General features: G+C 43.3%; 2 protein-coding genes across 18 annotated transcripts in view; one reads left to right on the plus strand and one right to left on the minus strand.

Annotated features, from left to right (window-relative positions):
- Window positions 1-4,773, plus strand: part of nhsl1b (NHS-like 1b) — a 165,883-nt gene extending 161,110 nt beyond the window's left edge. For all 13 annotated transcript variants that reach the window (XM_090232974.1, XM_036975961.2, XM_036975965.2 and 10 more), the window contains one exon: window positions 1,997-4,773. In XM_090232974.1, the coding sequence (XP_090089100.1) occupies window positions 1,997-2,663 (667 nt within the window). In that variant the 3' untranslated portion in view covers window positions 2,664-4,773. The remainder of the gene's footprint in view (window positions 1-1,996) is intronic.
- A 1,241-nt stretch (window positions 4,774-6,014) lies between these two features.
- Window positions 6,015-17,862, minus strand: hebp2 (heme binding protein 2). 5 transcript variants are annotated; one of them, XM_036975970.2, is made up of 5 exons: window positions 17,688-17,862; window positions 17,375-17,510; window positions 17,098-17,233; window positions 9,748-9,928; window positions 6,015-9,564 (listed from the first exon to the last, which is right to left on the minus strand). In XM_036975970.2, exons 2-5 carry the CDS (start codon window positions 17,450-17,452, stop codon window positions 9,381-9,383), a joined length of 579 nt encoding a protein of 192 aa, XP_036831865.2. In that variant the 5' UTR covers window positions 17,453-17,510; window positions 17,688-17,862; the 3' UTR covers window positions 6,015-9,380. The 5 variants fall into 5 exon arrangements, with proteins under 5 accessions (XP_036831865.2, XP_090089105.1, XP_090089108.1 ...); XM_090232979.1 differs by having other exon boundaries at window positions 17,375-17,407; window positions 17,688-17,838; XM_090232982.1 differs by having other exon boundaries at window positions 9,748-10,004; window positions 17,688-17,827.
- Window positions 17,863-17,908: the final 46 nt, after the last annotated feature.

The raw sequence follows: 17,908 nt of genomic DNA on the forward strand, positions 1-17,908 counted from the left end.
CTTTGCAGGCTATATTAGAGGCAAAGACAAGTTAGGCCTTGTGAAGGAGGGAAGCCTACAGTATGTATATGTAGACCTTAGGGCACCAGCTGTTACTGCTGACGAGAGGTAAACCCAGCACTGTTTGCCTTGTGCTCCATCTACCCTCTCTACTCTACTCCTCTCTGCGTTCTCTCCCTCTCACTACTCAGTAACTGATGAGAAATGGAGGGAGAGAATGATTAAAACCTGAATGGATTGTTATCACAACCACAGCCGGGGTAGGATGGAACTGGCTGGAGGGATTCTCACAATCAAACATTGTATTGAAAGAAAACAATCGATGCACCACTCAAAACCTGTGTGATGGTTGTGTGTGTTTGTGTTTCTTCATACTTTGGATCAGTATTTCCCTTTTTCTCCATCTGTCTTTCTCTTATTCCCTTTGCTCGGTCTGTCTCTCTGACATTCATTTTCTCTCTCCTCGCTCCTTTTCTCTCACCTTACCACCTTCGTTGTGTTTGTCCTTTATCTCTGTAGTTTGTGTGTGTGTCAATAGATCAGCATCAGTCCGGGGAGTTAGATGTGGTGTTGCCTGGGCCTGGTTAAATCAGGTGTGAGAGAGAGAGAGACGTTACGTAAGCCTGCTGCTATAACCTATGGGCTAATGTACTGCTAGAGCTCTCATGGGACCCCACAGTATTGAGGTTGCATTTGGGGCACAGCCGTCCCTCAAACATCCCAGCCTCAAATAACAGACTCCTATCCAGTCTTCTCTCATACCCGGATCTCTCTTTGTCTGTCATGGACTCCATATTACATCATGGATATATCGTGCTTGTCTTTATTTCTTGTTCTCTGTTAAAGACAGTTGATTTACTTAAACCTCTCTGTCTTTGGACCTGATCTGAAGGATTAAATGTTGCGTCTGTCTGCCTCATTCACCCTTCCTCTATGTCATTAAATCCCTTTTGTCATGTCACTGTCTGTCCTCCACACTCTTCTAGCTCCACCTCTTCTTCTTCCTCCCTGGTGCAGCGGGGGAATGCAGAGTGAGCGTTTGAGCGCCCCTTGCCTAGAGAGGTTTGGCGTGGCAAGTAGCCCATTACTGTAATTGGCCGGTCCTGTATCTTCCCTGCGGTAACGCTAGCGCTGGATTAGCGCCATAATCCCCAAGCAACCCCTGGACTCAGATTAATTATGCTGTTTTTCCCTGCGTTAATCTGATCTCCCCTGCTAGCCACGTCTTTAGCACAACGCTTATGACTAAGGAACGCATTTCTACTTTTGTGAGTCTATGGTTGGTAGACATGGTGTCGTGGAGGAGGAGAATGGCAGCCCCTGCTGGCAAGGAGGCTGAACTGTCTTTAGATTTAAAAAAAAGCTCTGGGCACTTTTCCCAGTTAGTGTTGTTGATGAATTCCATTGTGCCACCTCTTAGCGTTCCCGTAGAGTTGCAATGTGTGCAGTTTTCGCATTTTTAATAAAATATTTAAAAGCACCAGCCCTCTCCTTCCCCGCTTCCCAGCCCCTGCTCCACTCACCCCCTCTATGTTAGATTACCCTCGCTTCTTCTAGGCTTCTGAAGCAATGCACCCTGGGATTGCTGGGGGCATTGTTGACATATGGCTGAATTGGGACAATGTTCAGAAGGGGGGTGTGTATGCCGACTGGCATGTCTTATTAGAGGAAAGCTTTGTTTTAAAAATAAAAGTTAGTACTGATGTTCCATCATTGGTTGAGCCATAGAGTAGTAGAGAATGTTTCATTGAGTGTTGATCTGAGTAGATGTGTTTAAAGAATTGCTTCTAAGCTTTGATCTGGACTCTGGACAGTCTCCAACCACGCGCTCCCTCTCTACCCCTCCACCCTCTGTATATGTCCTGTACCCGCTGTCCTCCTACCCAGCCTGCTCAATATCACTAACCCTGTTCTCCTATATATCCATCACTCCAACCTCAACTTAATGTCTCTAACCAACCATGTCCCTAACAAGGCTCTCCTCCTCTACCCTTAGGTCCAAGCGGAAGGTCCTGGGTCGTAAGGAGTCTGAGGAGGACAAGCCACAGGGCCACTCCCCCTGTCCGTCTCCCCCCGTCACCCCCACGGGCGCCTCCCCCAACCTAGTATCCTCGCTGTCCATGGGCAGGCAGACAGGCTCCATTCAGCGCAACCTGCGTAAGTCTGCCACCAGCAGCGACACCTTCAAGGCTCTGCTCCTGAAGAAGGGAAGCCGCTCCGAGACCAGCTTCCGAATGTCGGCCGCCGACATGCTGCGTTGCACAGACCCGCGCTTCCAGAGGACGCGCTCCGAGTCCTCCCTGGACCCGCCCTCTTCACCATCATCGCCGACAACACCACACAGCCCTTGCGCTTCCCCAGGTCGCAGCAAGAGGGCGCCAGAGGAGTGGGCCCGCAACGAGGGCCTGTCCTACTCCTCCCCATCATCATCACTGAGCGGCATGAAGTACGGGCGATCGCGCACGCCGCCCTCTGCTGCCAGCAGCAAGTACAACGCCCGCAACCGCATTCTGAGCAGCCCTATGACGGTCATCTGCGAGCGTGAGGGAGAGTTAGCTGAGAGCGCAGAGTGCGGGGACGTCCCTGACAGCCAGCCCTGCCCCTTGCCCCTCCCCCCGCTCCAGGGTTCCAACGGCACTTTATCTGAGGAGAGCAGTAGTTAGATAGAAGGGACCGCCCCCTGGATACAGGGACTTGAACTCACTCATGGTTGCCGGGGAGGGTTGGGCCCAATGATGGGCCCTCCAGAGACTCATGTGCCCCCCGAGCCCCACCCCTGGCTCCAGATCCTGTAGATTTTGGACCTGGTTCTGAGGAAGCGGACCTGACTGGCCCTCAGACCGACCGGACTGTTCTTAGTCTGAAGTGGAGACCGACTCAGCTGCAGCTTTTCAAGACTAATTTTCCTGAATTTAGTTTTGATAACCCCATTGTTTGTGTTACAAAAAAAGTCATCATTATCGTTTTTTTCCAAAGACTGAGGTTCCCGTTTTGTTTGTTTGCTCGTTTTAATAAAAAAAATATTCCGGTTAGAGCTTCAGAGGTGCTGATTGTATTCAGGGTTGGTTCCTGTAGTTTTTAGGTTTCTCTAAGGTTAAGGGAAAAGCTAAGGTGATATGAAGGTATTGAAAAGTGACAAGTTGTTTTTACTTTGGCTGCAGTGGTGCCATTAGTTAGTCAGGCGTTGGAATGTGGAACTTGAAGGTGTGCTAGGGGCTGGCTTAAATGCAGTGTATTTCTGCTCTGCTTGCTGTTCATCTCCTGTTATCTTGAGTCTTAACATACCATTGCTTGTGAGTATGTATGGTAAAACAATATAGAACATGTGGCAAACAGTAACAGAACGGTACACCAAATGGTTCCGGGACACAGCTCCAGTTTTGGTTCTTGTCAAGTTTTCTTTCTGCTCTTTGAAGTCTGTGGTTTGCAGGGGCTGGACCTTTCAGTGGTAAAAGGGAAGTGCAGAGGGCTCGTGACTGCCCCATAGGGACAGGCAGGTGAAGAGACGCACATGGACAATGGCTAGGTCTATTCTACACAAGACACACAGCCAATATGATGGATTTAATATGGAGGTTTGGAAAACCTTGGATTTTTTGAATTTTAGTTTGTAGATTTGCACTGTCCATGTGTTTTCTTTTTCTTTGTTTGTGTCATTTTAAAACCATGTGTTTAGAATTGTTTTATCATTAAGCCTGTGTTTAGGTATCCTCCTTTTCCCTCACGTTTGGAAATTAAGAATTCATCTTAAAAAAAAGTCAAATGAAAAAATATTAACTGCAAACTGTCATTTTTATTTGTGATAATTTTGGTTACCAAAGAGCTAAACAATTCAATGTAGCCTGCTGTTTATGCTAATATGGATACAATCTGAATCTGTGATTAGCCGTCCTGGACCGGACCTATTGACCGAGGTCCAGTATTGTGGAGTTTGATGACATGACCTACTAGAACCTTCTAGGGCTTATGATTACCATCACACAGTTTACGTTTCTACTAGGTTTCTCTTGCGCAGTTTTATATGGTTCTTTTTGTTTAAAAAAAGTTTAAGTAGCATTACTTATTTTCAAAGAGCCCTTGTTGAAAGGGAGTGTTTTTCTTTTGTAGACTATTTATTTTAAAATAGTGAGGTTGTGACGTGGTACTCCAACACCCAGCAGTCAGGTACTCCCAACACCCAGACAACCAGCAGTCAGTACTCCAGCCCCAGACAACCAGCAGTCAGGTGGAGGTGAGGAAAGGTTTGGGGCGGGGAAGGATCAGGAGGTGAGGAAAGGTTTGGGGCGGGGAAGGATCAGGAGGTGAGGAAAGGTTTGGGGCGGGGAGGGATCGGGAGGTGCAGGAATAAGTGGAGAGCCTGGACCACAGTTCACGGGCTAGGTTTACAAAGCTAGAGCAAATATTGTAACATTTATAGTGGTATTAAAAACCTAAAGAGGTACAACAGTGGTTAACAAAAATATTCCACCCTGGTGCAAAAGCTCAGTAAATCTGACTTGATGTATCATAGGAGGTGACAAGCGTGACTCTTCCTACTCTCAGAGCCTGTAACAACCCAGGTTTAATCACCTGTGACCAATGGGTCTCGCAGAGTTCAGACCCAGTCATGATTCAGAGCTCGTCTCAGTCCGGCTCATGATGGGAGTTTATGAAGTCTCGATCTCAGCTCGTTGAGGAAGAGGAGGGGAAGAATGAAATAAAGGTGGATGTAAAGGAGGCAGGCAGGCTAACCTCTTGTGTATATGTCTGTGTAATAAAACATGTTGATATTTAGTGTCTCGTCTCTACCTCTGTGTGATTCACGACCATCTGCCAGCCCGCCGCCCAAATCACTGCCTCATTAGCACCGTTGCCATGGCACCCACTGTCGTCTGTCATCCGCAAAACTTCAGAGGCCATCACTTAGCCCCCACTTCCTCCTCCAGGTCATCCCTTATGCCTCTCACCTCTTGACGTCCCGTTAGAACTCTGCGTCACCGGGTGTCACATAATATTCCACTGTTGTGCCATCATAACTGTGTGACATATAGTGACACTGCATAAATGTCACCTCTTCTAATATTTCATGAAGACAGAGACCGTGTTGGTTGCTGTAATAGAGACCAAGTTATCTCCATAGGGACACTGGCTTGGCATATTCATCAATCCACACACGGCTATATGAAATGGTGCTATATAGAACAACAAAGCACCCTTAGTTTTAGCAGTCCACCCACTATTGGGATGACTGGTAGCCCGCAACACTGGAATATTTAACTGTGTTACTCCATCTCCCCTTTAATATTCCAGACAGCAGTCACAACATTTCACTGTCACATCAATCAATGTGACGCCTCTCTCCCTCCCATCATCATTCCAGTGACATGCTGTATCTGCCCTCTTTCCAATACTCAAGTGTCACTGCCCCATACAGACCCTAGTCAGCCAACCTATCTTCAGATATAAGATCATGGTACTGGGACATTTCCTATTGACTTGGTAATGCTCTTCATTATAAAACCCTTGACTCAACATCTTTACTGTTTTTTTCCCAATATGCATCATTTATTCAACGGTTCAATAATTTACTGTACATAAGTCATTCAAAACTGGGTGGGAAGCAAATTCTTGTGCAATTAATTAATATACTCAATGTATGGTATCAAATACAATTTGATTGGAAATATCTGAAGTCTCACAAAGCCACAAGGCATGGGACATGTTTCTGACTAAGCAGCAGCAGACAATACAGCAGTGTCCTGCCCTGGTTCTGCTGACCGTCTGAACATGATATGGGGAACAATTCTCCTAAAAATAAAGATGAGTCCGCACACACACTGACCTGACTGTGAGAGGAGGATAGGAAAGAGATCGGGGGAGAGAAAGGTATGGATGAAACAGGATTTCAGCTGGCTGTGAAGAGTCATGACCTTCAGTTTGTAAGACATACAGATTTGTTGTGTACCTAAGGATTTCAACCTCCAAAAGCACTGCTCTCAGGAACTAAAGCCCAAACAGACTACTCCATGAAAGTAGACATTTTAAATGTATTTAATCACGTTTTACATACATTGATTGTAAATTAGTACATAAATTAAGACATTATAGATCCGCAATCATGTAATAGTGAAAAGTATTCCTTCTTTGAATAAATCATAGTAAAGAATGTAACACAATATACACTGTGTACAAAACATAAGAAACACCATCCTGCCTCAATTCGCAGGGATGTTGACTCCAATCCGTCCCACAGTTGTGTCAAGATGGCTGGATGTCCTTTGGGTGGTGGACCATTCTTGAGACACACGGGAAAGTGTTGAGCGTGAAAAACCAGCAGCGTTGCAGTTCTTGACAGAAACCGGTGCGCCTGACATCTACTACCATACCCTGTTCAAAGGCGCTTAAATCTTTTCTTTCCCATTTCACCCTCATTGGCACACATATACAATCCATTGTTTCAAGGCTTAAAATGCCTTCTTTAACCCATCTCCTCCCCTTCATCTAAACTATTTGAAGTGGATTTAACAGGTTACATCAATAAGGAATCATAGCTTTCACCAGATCAGAGACTGTTTTCTCTTCTACCGCACAGCAAGCAGTACCGGAGCGCCAAATCTAGGACCAAAAGGCTCCTCAACAGCTTATAGCTTGGGGGTAGAAGACTGCTGAACAATTACTAAAATCACCACCGGACAATTTACATCAACCCCTCCCTTTTTGTACACTGCTGCTACTCGCTGTTTATCTATGCATAGTCACTTCACCCCCACCTACAAATTACCTCAACTAACGTGTACCCCCGCACACTGACTCGGTACCGGTGCCCCCTGTATATAGCCACGTTATTGTTATTCTTATTGTGTTACTTTTTAATTTTAGTCTACTTGGTCAATATTTTCTTAACCAACAGTGAATTTCAAGAAGAGTTAAGGGCTTGTAAGTCAGCATTTCACGGTAAAGTCTACACTGTTGGTTAAGGGCTTGTAAGTCAGCATTTCACGGTAAGTCTACACTTGTCGTATTTGGCGCATGTGACAAATAAAGTTTGATCAGTCTGTCAAGGAAAGAGCAGGTGTTCCTAATGTTTACTACACAGTGTATAATACATGTTTCCATTGATCCAGCTTCTGTCCCTTTCACAACCTAATATCAGTTTACATCATAATATCCCAACAAATGTGTCATTTTTTGGGGGGGCGAGGGGGGGGGGGACGGGGGGGGGACGACAAGATGCAGACACACATTACATTTTCACATCATCATTGAGACTTTCTCACAGTAATCCATAGTTCAGCAATAGTCCATAAGCATGTCTAGTCATACAATGCAGCCCTCAGAGCTAAGCCACACTGCCAAGTCCTCCGTAAAATGTATATAGTTGCCACCATTAATTAGCAGTTTGAATATGCAAGGCGTCTACAATGAAAAGTACAAAGTAAAAGAGCACAAAAGTTGAAAAGCTTAAAACAAAAGTTAAGTGAATCAGGAATTCAGTGTGAAAGTTCAAAGGTCTTCCCTGTACATTTCATTTTCTGAAGAAGTGCTAATGTTAGCTTATATAGGTGCTTGTCATGCCAGCATCTAACGGAATGGAGTTAAATTCTTTGTATACTACAAGAGACTTCAAAATGTAGTAGAAAGGAGTCTCAAATAGAAGCCACAGTATATCATCAGTCCCTTCAGTGACATGAATATTAAGAGCATCTAAAAAGCTCCTTGACATCTGTCTCTTAGTTTCTTTAAGTATCAACGGAAAGGTTATTACTGTAGTATCATTATTACAAAAGGTCACAGACATTGCTTAGGCACTTGTGATTATGCTTCAAAAAGCTGCATATCTTTTTCTAATCATAGTGGGAATGGGTGCTATTCTGTTCAGTTCCTTACCTTCCTCCCCAACGTGTGCACCCGTTGACTCCCCCTCACGGATTGAAAATTAATAGACTGTTTTAAGATAGCTACACTACATGACCAAAAGTATGTGGACACCTGCTCGTCAATCATCTCATTCCAAAATCATGGGCATTAGTAGAGTTGCTTCCCCCTTGCTGTTGTATCAGCCTCCACTCTTCTGGGAAGGATTTCCACTAGACGTTGGAATATTGCTGCGGGGACTTCCATTCAGCCACAAGAGCATTTGTGAGGTCGGGCACTGATTTTGGGAGATTAGGCCTGGCTTGCAGTGGGTATTCCAGTTCATTCCAAAGGTGTTCGATGGGGTTTAGGTCAGGGCTTTGTGCAGGCCAGTCAAGTTCTTCCACATCGATCTCAACAAACCATCTGTATTGACCTCATTTTGTTGCTGAAACAGGAATGGGCCTTCCCAAAACTGTTGCCACAAAGTAGGAAGCACAGAATTGTCTAGAATGTAGCTGTTATTTGTTAAGATTTCCCGTCATCCCTTCAATGGAACTAAGGGGCTTAGCCCAAACCATGAAAAACAGCCCCAGACCATTATTCCCCTCCACCAAACTTTACAGATAGCACTATGCATTCGGGCAGGTAGCGTTCCCCCTGGCATCCTCCAAACCCAGATTATTCCGTTGGATCAGATGGTGAAGCGTGATTCATTACTCCAGAGAACACGTTTCCACTACTCAAGTCCACTCCATTACACCACTCCAACCGACATTTGGTATTGCGCATGGTGATCTTAGGCTTGTGTGCGGCTGCTCAGCCACAGAAACCCATTTCACAAAGCTCCCGACAAACAGTTCTTGTGCTGACGTTACTTGCAGAGGTCGTTTGTAAGTGAGTCTTGCAACCGAGGACAGATGATTTTTACGCGCTTCAGCACTCGGGGGTCCCGTTCTGTGAGCTTGTGTGGCCTACCACTTCGCAGCTGAGCCATGTTGCTCCTAGACGTTTCTACTTCACAATAACAGCATTTACAGTTGACTGGGGCAGCTCTAGCAGGGAAGACATTTGACTAACATCCTATGACGGTGCCACATTGAAAGTCAACTGAGCTCTTCAGTAAGGCCATTCTACTGCCAATGTTTGTCTATGTAGATTGCATGGCTGTGTGCTCAATTTAATACACCTGTCAGCAACAGGTGTAGCTGAAATGGCTGAATCCACGTATTTGAAGGGGTGTCCACATACTTTTGTTTATATAGCACAGGAGGTTGCTGGCACCTTAATTGGGGAGGATGGGCTCATGGTAGTGGCTGAAGCGGAATAGTTGCAAATACATCAAACACATCATGGTTTCCATGTGTTTGATGCCATTCCATTTGCTCTGATCAACCCATTATTATGAGCCATCCTCCTCTCAGCAGCCTCCACTGATATAAAGTGTATCTGGTCGTCCATGCCTACACCAATCCAATACTTCTAAATAAATGAGTGTTCAAGTGCATACTTCGAGGAGAAAGGTAGGGACCCCCTTTGAACCATTACTATGGCTCTGTCTTCTGGAGGATCCAGACCTCATTTCTGCGGTTGACTAGTTTGAAGGGGCTGTCATAGCCACAGACGTAGTAGGGCATGTCCTTGTAGCGTGCCCCATCCCTCTGGAGGCTCTCTAGCAGATTCAGAAGCTCCTCACGACTCTTCTGCATGTTGGTGAAACCCCCATACTTCCTGCATGGAAAGACAGAGAGCATGACGAAGGATATATTTTATGAGGGAAGGAAAGAAAGGATACTGGTGCCGTGGTCTATGGTCTACTACTCACAGATGTGTTCATGAACACTAACTGCTGGCCCTATACTGCCTCACATTTCAAACGTCAGCAGGTGAGCGAAACCTGTATTGGTCCATTACCTGACAAACACAGTGAACTCCTTTCTGTTCTCCAGGAAGACTTCTGGGTCGCTGGGCAGGGGCGGGGCGGCCTGGTGCTCCTCTGGGATATAGAAGGACACTGTGAAGGTGGTCTCACAGGCCGGGCCAGCCCCAGGGTCCACCAGACACGTCACTGGAGCTGTCATCTCCACGTTCTCCTCTGGGAGACACATACAAGCCAATGATAGATGGCCAGATACGCAACATATAACCAGGACCAGGCACAGGCAGTTAGACTGTGGGTATGACAGACACACACAGTGACACAGATAGTGATTCCCTAAGTTTAATACTGGCCATGTGTCCCTGACAAACAGACATTAGATGGTAAGGATATCACATTTTCTAAACAGACACTAAAGCCACGACTGCCCACACAACACACCTTGCCCTATGTACTTACTGCCCATATGTCACATGCCCTAAACACACAGAAATATGATGCACAACACCCTCATAAAAAATATATGTGCACCTGCTATCACTTGAGACACACTTTGCCCTCTTTCGTTTGGCATTAGTTCCTACTTCACTGTAGGGTCGTGGGTCACATACATTGAGTGTACCAAACATTAGGAACACCTGCTCTTTCCATGATTGACTGACTAGGTGAAAGCTATGATCTCTTATTGATGTCACCTGTTAAATCCACTTCAATCAGTGTCGATGAAGGGGAGGAGACAGGTTAAATCATTATTTTTAAGCCTTGGTTTGGACACACCTACTCATTCAAGGGATTTTCTTTATTTTTACTAGTTTCTACATTGTAGACATCAAAACTATAAAATAACACATATGGAATCATGTAGTAACCAAAAAAGTGTTAAATCAAAATATATTTTAAATGAGAGATTATTTTAAGTAGCCACCCTTTGCCTTGACAGCTTTGCACCCTCTTGGCATTCTCTCAACCATCTTCATGAGGTAGTCACCTGGAATGCATTTCAATTAACAGGTGTGCCTTGTTAAAAGTTCACTTGTGGAATTTCTTTCCATCTTAAATGGGTTTGAGACAATCAATTGTGTGGTGACAAAGTAGGGGTGGTATAGAGAAGATAGGGCAATTAGGGCAATTTGGTCAAATAAGTCCATATTATGGCAAGAACAGCACAAATAAGCAAAGAGAAACGACAGTCCATCGTTACTTTAAGACATGATGGTCATTCAATCCGGAAAATGTCAAGAATTTTGAAGGTATCTTCAAGTGCAGTCGCAAAAACCATCAAGCGTTATGATGAAACTGGCTCTCATGAGGACCACCACAGGAAAGGAAGACCCAGAGTTACCTCTGTTGCAGAGGATAAGTTTATTAGAGTTACCAGCCCAAATAAATGCTTCAGAGTTCAAGTAACAGACATCAACATCAACTGTTCAGAGGAGACTGCGTGAATCATGCCTTCATGGTCGAATTACTGCAAAGAAACCACTACTAAAAGGACACCAATAAGAAGAAAAAAAGAGAGACTTGCTTGGGCCAAGAAACATGAGTAGTGGACCGGTGGAAATCTGTCCAAATGTGAGATTTCTGGTTCCAACCGCCGTGTCTTTGTGAGATGCAGAGCAGGTGAACAGATGATCTCCACATGTGTGGTTCCCACCATGCAGCATGGAGGTGGTGGTGTGCTGGTGACACGGTCTGTGATTTATTTCGAGTTCAAGGCACACTTAACCAGCATGGCTACCACAGAATTCTGCAGAGATACGCCATCCCATCTGGTTTGCACTTAGTGGCACTATCATTTGTTTCTCAACAGGACAATAATCCAACACCTCCAGGCTGTGTAAGGACTATTTGACCAAGAATGAGGGTGATGGAGTGCTGCATCAGATGACCTGGCCTCCACAATCACCGACCACAACCAAATTGAGATGGTTTGGGTGAGTTGGACCGCAGAGTAAAGGAAAAGCAGTCAACAAGGGCTCAGCATATGTGGGAACTCCTTCAAGACTGTTGGAAAAGCATTCCAGGAGAAGCTGGTTGAGAGAATGCCAAGAGTGTGCAAAGCTGTCATCAAGGCAAAGGGTGGCTACTTTGAAGAATCTAAAATATATTTTCATTTATTTAACACTTTTTTGGTTATTACATGATTCCATAGGTGTTATTTCATAGTTTTGATGTCTTCACTATTATTCTGCAATGTAGAAACTAGTAAACATAAAGAAAAACCCTTGAATGAGTAGGTGTCCAAACATTTGACTGGTACTGTTTACGTTTGATAAGTTTTGTATAACAACAAAAGTGGCGATGAAGATCATTTTCACCATAATAATGCACCTTTATACTAAAGCGTTACATGCATAATCGCATTTGTCGTAACTTATGAGAATGGTGCAAATGCAATCGAGTATCAAATCACACACATCATCAAAACAGCCTCTAGTACTTTATAAACTCACCTCACTGTGATTATAAATTTGAAGAAATTAGTTAAACAGCAGGTTAAAACACTGTAAACGAAATGGACAGCGCTTTCTAAGGTGATGATTAATTAAAAACACTCATGTATATTAGAGCTGATGCCCAGAAAAAAAAACAAAAAAAAATTATGATTGTGCCATTATACAATACAGTCTACTGTATATTATGCACTGCAGAAAAACAACAAAACTGATGTAAGATTTCTTTGATACATAATTGAGTGTGGACTGTATTATGCACACTAGATGGACTGGTTACCTTACGCTACGCTCCAAACTACAGTTGAAGTCGGAGGTTTACATACACCTAAGCCAAATACATTTAAACCCAGTTTTTCACAATTCCTGACACATTTAATCCTAGTAAAAATTCCCTGTCTTAGGTCAGTTAGGATCACCACTTTATTTTAAGAATGTGAAATGTCAGAATAATAGTAGAGAGAATGATTTATTTCAGCTTTTATTTCTTTCATCACATTCCCAGTGGGTCAGAAGTTTACATACACTCAATTGGTATTTGGTAGCATTGCCTTTAAATTGTTTAACTTGGGTCAAATATTTTGGGTATCCTTCCACAAGCTTCCCACAATAAGTTGGGTCAATTTTGGCCCATTCCTCCTGACAGAGCTGGTGTAACTGAGTCAGGTTTGTAGGCCTCCTTGCTCACACACGCTTTTTCATTTCTACCCACAAATTCCCTCTAGGATTGAGGTCTGGGCTTTGTGATGGACACTCCGATACCTTGACTTTGTTGTCCTTAAGCCATTTTGCCACAACTTTAGAAGTATGCTTGGGGTCATTGTCCATTTGGAAGACCCATTTGCGACCAAGCTTTATGAACATGATGCTGCCACCCCCGTTCTTCACGGTTGGGATGGTGTTCTTCGGCTTGCAAGCCTCCCCCTTTTTCCTCCAAACATAACGATGGTCATTATGGCCAAACAGTTATATTTTTGTTTCATTATACCAAAGGACATTTCTCCAAAAAGTATGATATTTGTCCCCATGTGCAGTTCACAAGGTCCTTTGCTGATGTTCTGGGATTGATTTGCACTTTTCGTACCAAAGTACGTTCATCTCTAGGAGGCAGAACGCGTGTCCTTCCTGAGCGGTATAATGGCTGCGTGGTCCCATGGTGTTTATACTTGCATATTACATTTTGTACAGATGGACCTGGTACCTTCGGGCATTTGGAGATTGCTTCTAAGGATGAACCAGACTTGTGGAGGTCTACAATTTGTTTTCTGAGGTCTTGGCTGATTTATTTTGATGTCAAGCAAAGAGGCAATGAGTTTGAAGGTAGACCTTGAAATACATCCACAATTACACCTCCAATGGACTCAAATGATGTCAATTAGCCTATCAGAAGCTTCTAAAGCCGTGACATCATTTTCTGAAATGTTCCACTGTTTAAAAGGCACAGTCAACTTAGTGTATGGAAACTTCTGACCCACTGGAATTGTGATAGATAATTCACTGTGTCTGTAAACAATTGTTGGAAAAATGACTTGTGTCATGCACATAGTAGATGTCCTAACCGACTTGCCAAAACTATAGTTTGTTAACAAGAAATTTGTGGAGTGGTTGAAAAACAAGTTTTAATGACTCCAACCTAAGTGTATGTAAACTTCCAACTTCAACTGTGTGTGTGTGTGTGTGTGTATATATATATATATATATATATATATATATATAGCCTTGTGAAAGTATTCGGCCCCCTTGAACTTTGCGACCTTTTGCCACATTTCAGGCTTCAAACATAAAGATATAAAACTGTATTTTTTTTGTGAAGAATCAACAACAAGTGGGACACAATCATGAAGTGGAACGACATTTATTGGATATTTCAAACTTCTTTAACAAATCAAAAACTGAAAAATTGGGCGTGCAAAATTATTCAGCCCCTTTACTTTCAGTGCAGCAAACTCTCTCCAGAAGTTCAGTGAGGATCTCTGAATGATCCAATGTTGACCTAAATGACTAATGATGATAAATACAATCGACCTGTGTGTAATCAAGTCTCCGTATAAATGCACCTGCACTGTGATAGTCTCAGAGGTCCGTTAAAAGCGCAGAGAGCATCATGAAGAACAAGGAACACACCAGGCAGGTCCGAGATACTGTTGTGAAGAAGTTTAAAGCCGGATTTGGATACAAAAAGATTTCCCAAGCTTTAAACATCCCAAGGAGCACTGTGCAAGCGATAATATTGAAATGGAAGGAGTATCAGACCACTGCAAATCTACCAAGACCTGGCCGTCCCTCTAAACTTTCAGCTCATACAAGGAGAAGACTGATCAGAGATGCAGCCAAGAGGCCCATGATCACTCTGGATGAACTGCAGAGATCTACAGCTGAGGTGGGAGACTCTGTCCATAGGACAACAATCAGTCGTATATTGCACAAATCTGGCCTTTATGGAAGAGTGGCAAGAAGAAAGCCATTTCTTAAAGATATCCATAAAAAGTGTCGTTTAAAGTTTGCCACAAGCCACCTGGGAGACACACCAAACATGTGGAAGAAGGTGCTCTGGTCAGATGAAACCAAAATTGAACTTTTTGGCAACAATGCAAAACGTTATGTTTGGCGTAAAAGCAACACAGCTGAACACACCATCCCCACTGTCAAACATGGTGGTGGCAGCATCATGGTTTGGGCCTGCTTTTCTTCAGCAGGGACAGGGAAGATGGTTAAAATTGATGGGAAGATGGATGGAGCCAAATACAGGACCATTCTAGAAGAAAACCTGATGGAGTCTGCAAAAGACCTGAGACTGGGACGGAGATTTGTCTTCCAACAAGACAATGATCCAAAACATAAAGCAAAATCTACAATGGAATGGTTCAAAAATAAACATATCCAGGTGTTAGAATGGCCAAGTCAAAGTCCAGACCTGAATCCAATCGAGAATCTGTGGAAAGAACTGAAAACTGCTGTTCACAAATGCTCTCCATCCAACCTCACTGAGCTCGAGCTGTTTTGCAAGGAGGAATGGGAAAAAAATTCAGTCTCTCGATGTGCAAAACTGATAGAGACATACCCCAAGCGACTTACAGCTGTAATCGCAGCAAAAGGTGGAGCTACAAAGTATTAACTTAAGGGGGCTGAATAATTTTGCACGCCCAATTTTTCAGTTTTTGATTTGTTAAAAAAGTTTGAAATATCCAATAAATGTCGTTCCACTTCAGGATTGTGTCCCACTTGTTGTTGATTCTTCACAAAAAAATACAGTTTTATATCTTTATGTTTGAAGCCTGAAATGTGGCAAAAGGTTGCAAAGTTCAAGGGGGCCGAATACTTTCGCAAGGCACTGTATATATGAGTCTGGACAGAACGTATAGCATTAGACCATGCTGTTGATTCATTGATTGTGCAGGGCGGCTTACAGTTAGTCTACAATTTGTATTTGATTTTGAACAGCCTAGTAATAGGGATTGTTTTGAATTTTCATAATTAATTGGGTGACACATCACACACAGAATTCCCTATTTGAGTCCATACAGAAGACATTTTCCTATTTGATAATGGGCCATTCTAAATCAAAACTAATTTGACATATCAGTAAAGACAAGATTAAATTAAGAATAGTCTGATGGGTGAAAATCAGTTGATGAGAGAACAGCTGTGCAGCCTGAGGCAAGGAACAGAGCACAAGCTTTTTCTGCTTCTTTCTCAAATCATCAATAGCCTATAGTTGCTCCATGCAATTAGTTTTTTTTTAATTTATTTAACTAGGCAAGTCAGTTAAGAACAAATTCTTATTTACAATGACGGCCTACACCAGCCAAACCCGGACGACGCTGGGCCAATTGTGTGCCGCCCTATGGGACTCCCAATCGCAGCCGGTTGTGATACAGCCTGGATTCGAACCAGGCTGTATCTAGCACTAAGATGCAGTGCCTTAGACCGCTGCACCACTCGGGAGCCCATATATGATTTGATTTCTAAGACATTCTAAGATTTGTTTCATTCACAACTAAAGTTGCCAAATAACTCTAAATCTAGCATATAGGACCTGTTTCAAGTGATCATTTATACACTCAATATAGCCATGCCATATGCGCACTCATAAAATAAATGCACAGGATTTATAAGCATATCTTGTCAGCCAAATTAACTAGCCTACAGCCGTTGGCATGGAGCATAGCCAGATACAGTAGGCCAACTGATATTCTGAAATATATTTTCTTCATATCATAATATTTCTTTAGACCTGACTACAATAAATAATGGATTTATTGTGATGGTGTATGTTAAATTGATATATATATATATATATATATATATATATATATATATATCTGAAGTTGGAGTAATAGCAGCTTGTATGTGTGGAAGCCTGGAGATGCTAAACGTGTTTATGTTAATTAACGGTCAATTACCATGAGACCAGCAGTCTTTTGCATGACAGTAATTGGCTGACAAAATGAAATTACTGCCACAGCCCTAGCCAAGCTCATCGGTTTGTGTCAAGAACTGCAATGCTGCAGGGTTTTTCACGCTCAACAGTTTCCAGTGCTTATCAATAATGGTCCACCGCACAAAGGACATCCAGCCAACTGGACACAACTGCGTGAAGCACTGGAATCAATATGGGCCAGTATCCCTGTGGAATGCTTTCGACGCCTTGTAGAGTCCATGCCCAGACAAATTGAGGCTGTTCTGAGGGCAAAAGGGGGTGCAACTCAATATTAGGAAGGTGATCCTAATGTTTTGTACACTCAGTGTAAATTTATCCAAAGGGACTTGGACATGCTTGCATATTACATATGGGTGGTCCTGGAAATCGAATTCACTATCCTCACATTGCAAGCGCCATGCTCTACCAACTGAGCAATAGTTAAAGTGCCTGTAAGCATGTTTGTTTCTAAGTGAGTAGCCTAACACCTAATGACTGAAAGTGTGACTTACTGTTGTGGTTGTTGCCCTGGATGTAGCTGAACAGGCGTCGGAACCCAGTGCTTATCGCAGCCTGCTGCTCCATACCAGTCAGAGTAGTGCTTATCCAGTTGGTTGTCTGATAGGTACGGACCTCATAGTCAGGAGCCTGAACCCCCCCCCCACCACACACACACACACACACACACACACACACACACACACACACACACTTGTTGTAAACTTGTACTTGTTCATCCAGAAAAGGTATATCCATATCTAAGCTGACTGGGTACTAAGAACCACCAACCTTATTCTCCTCGTTAGGTGTAAACTTTGGATTCTGCAAAGTAGTCGAAAAAATAGCTTGCCCAATTGTTTTCAGCATTGTGGGAGGTTTCTGACCAGTCCTAAAGTCCTTCTCATTCAATACTTGATGTTCAAAGCTAAAGAAAAAAGGTAAAACTAATATAAAACACAACTTCGCTGATCATACCACAAAACAACTATAACTTAAAATCAATCATTCACAACCTGTTCCTAGATAGTCATGTTCACGACAACAACTTGCCTCTCCCCACAGGTAGCTAGCGAGATAAAGAGTCTAAAACGACAGTCCTTACCTTCTTCGAAATCACTGGTGTGTCAACGTACTAGCTATGTATTTATCGTTTTTCCTGGATAGAAATTACAAAATGGTCAAAATGTAGGTGTTTCATAACAGGGAGGGCGAGGTCATTGGGGGAGCGGTGCGTTTGTTGTTACAACATCCCTTCGGTCACATGATATTTACGTAGCAACGACAGAAAAACGTGAATCCTGATTGGCTGCCCAGAGTTTTTGT

This window comes from Oncorhynchus mykiss, chromosome 4 (genome assembly GCF_057628025.1).
Source record: "Oncorhynchus mykiss isolate SJ-2025 chromosome 4, ASM5762802v1, whole genome shotgun sequence".
In the NCBI taxonomy this organism is placed as follows: domain Eukaryota; kingdom Metazoa; phylum Chordata; class Actinopteri; order Salmoniformes; family Salmonidae; genus Oncorhynchus; species Oncorhynchus mykiss.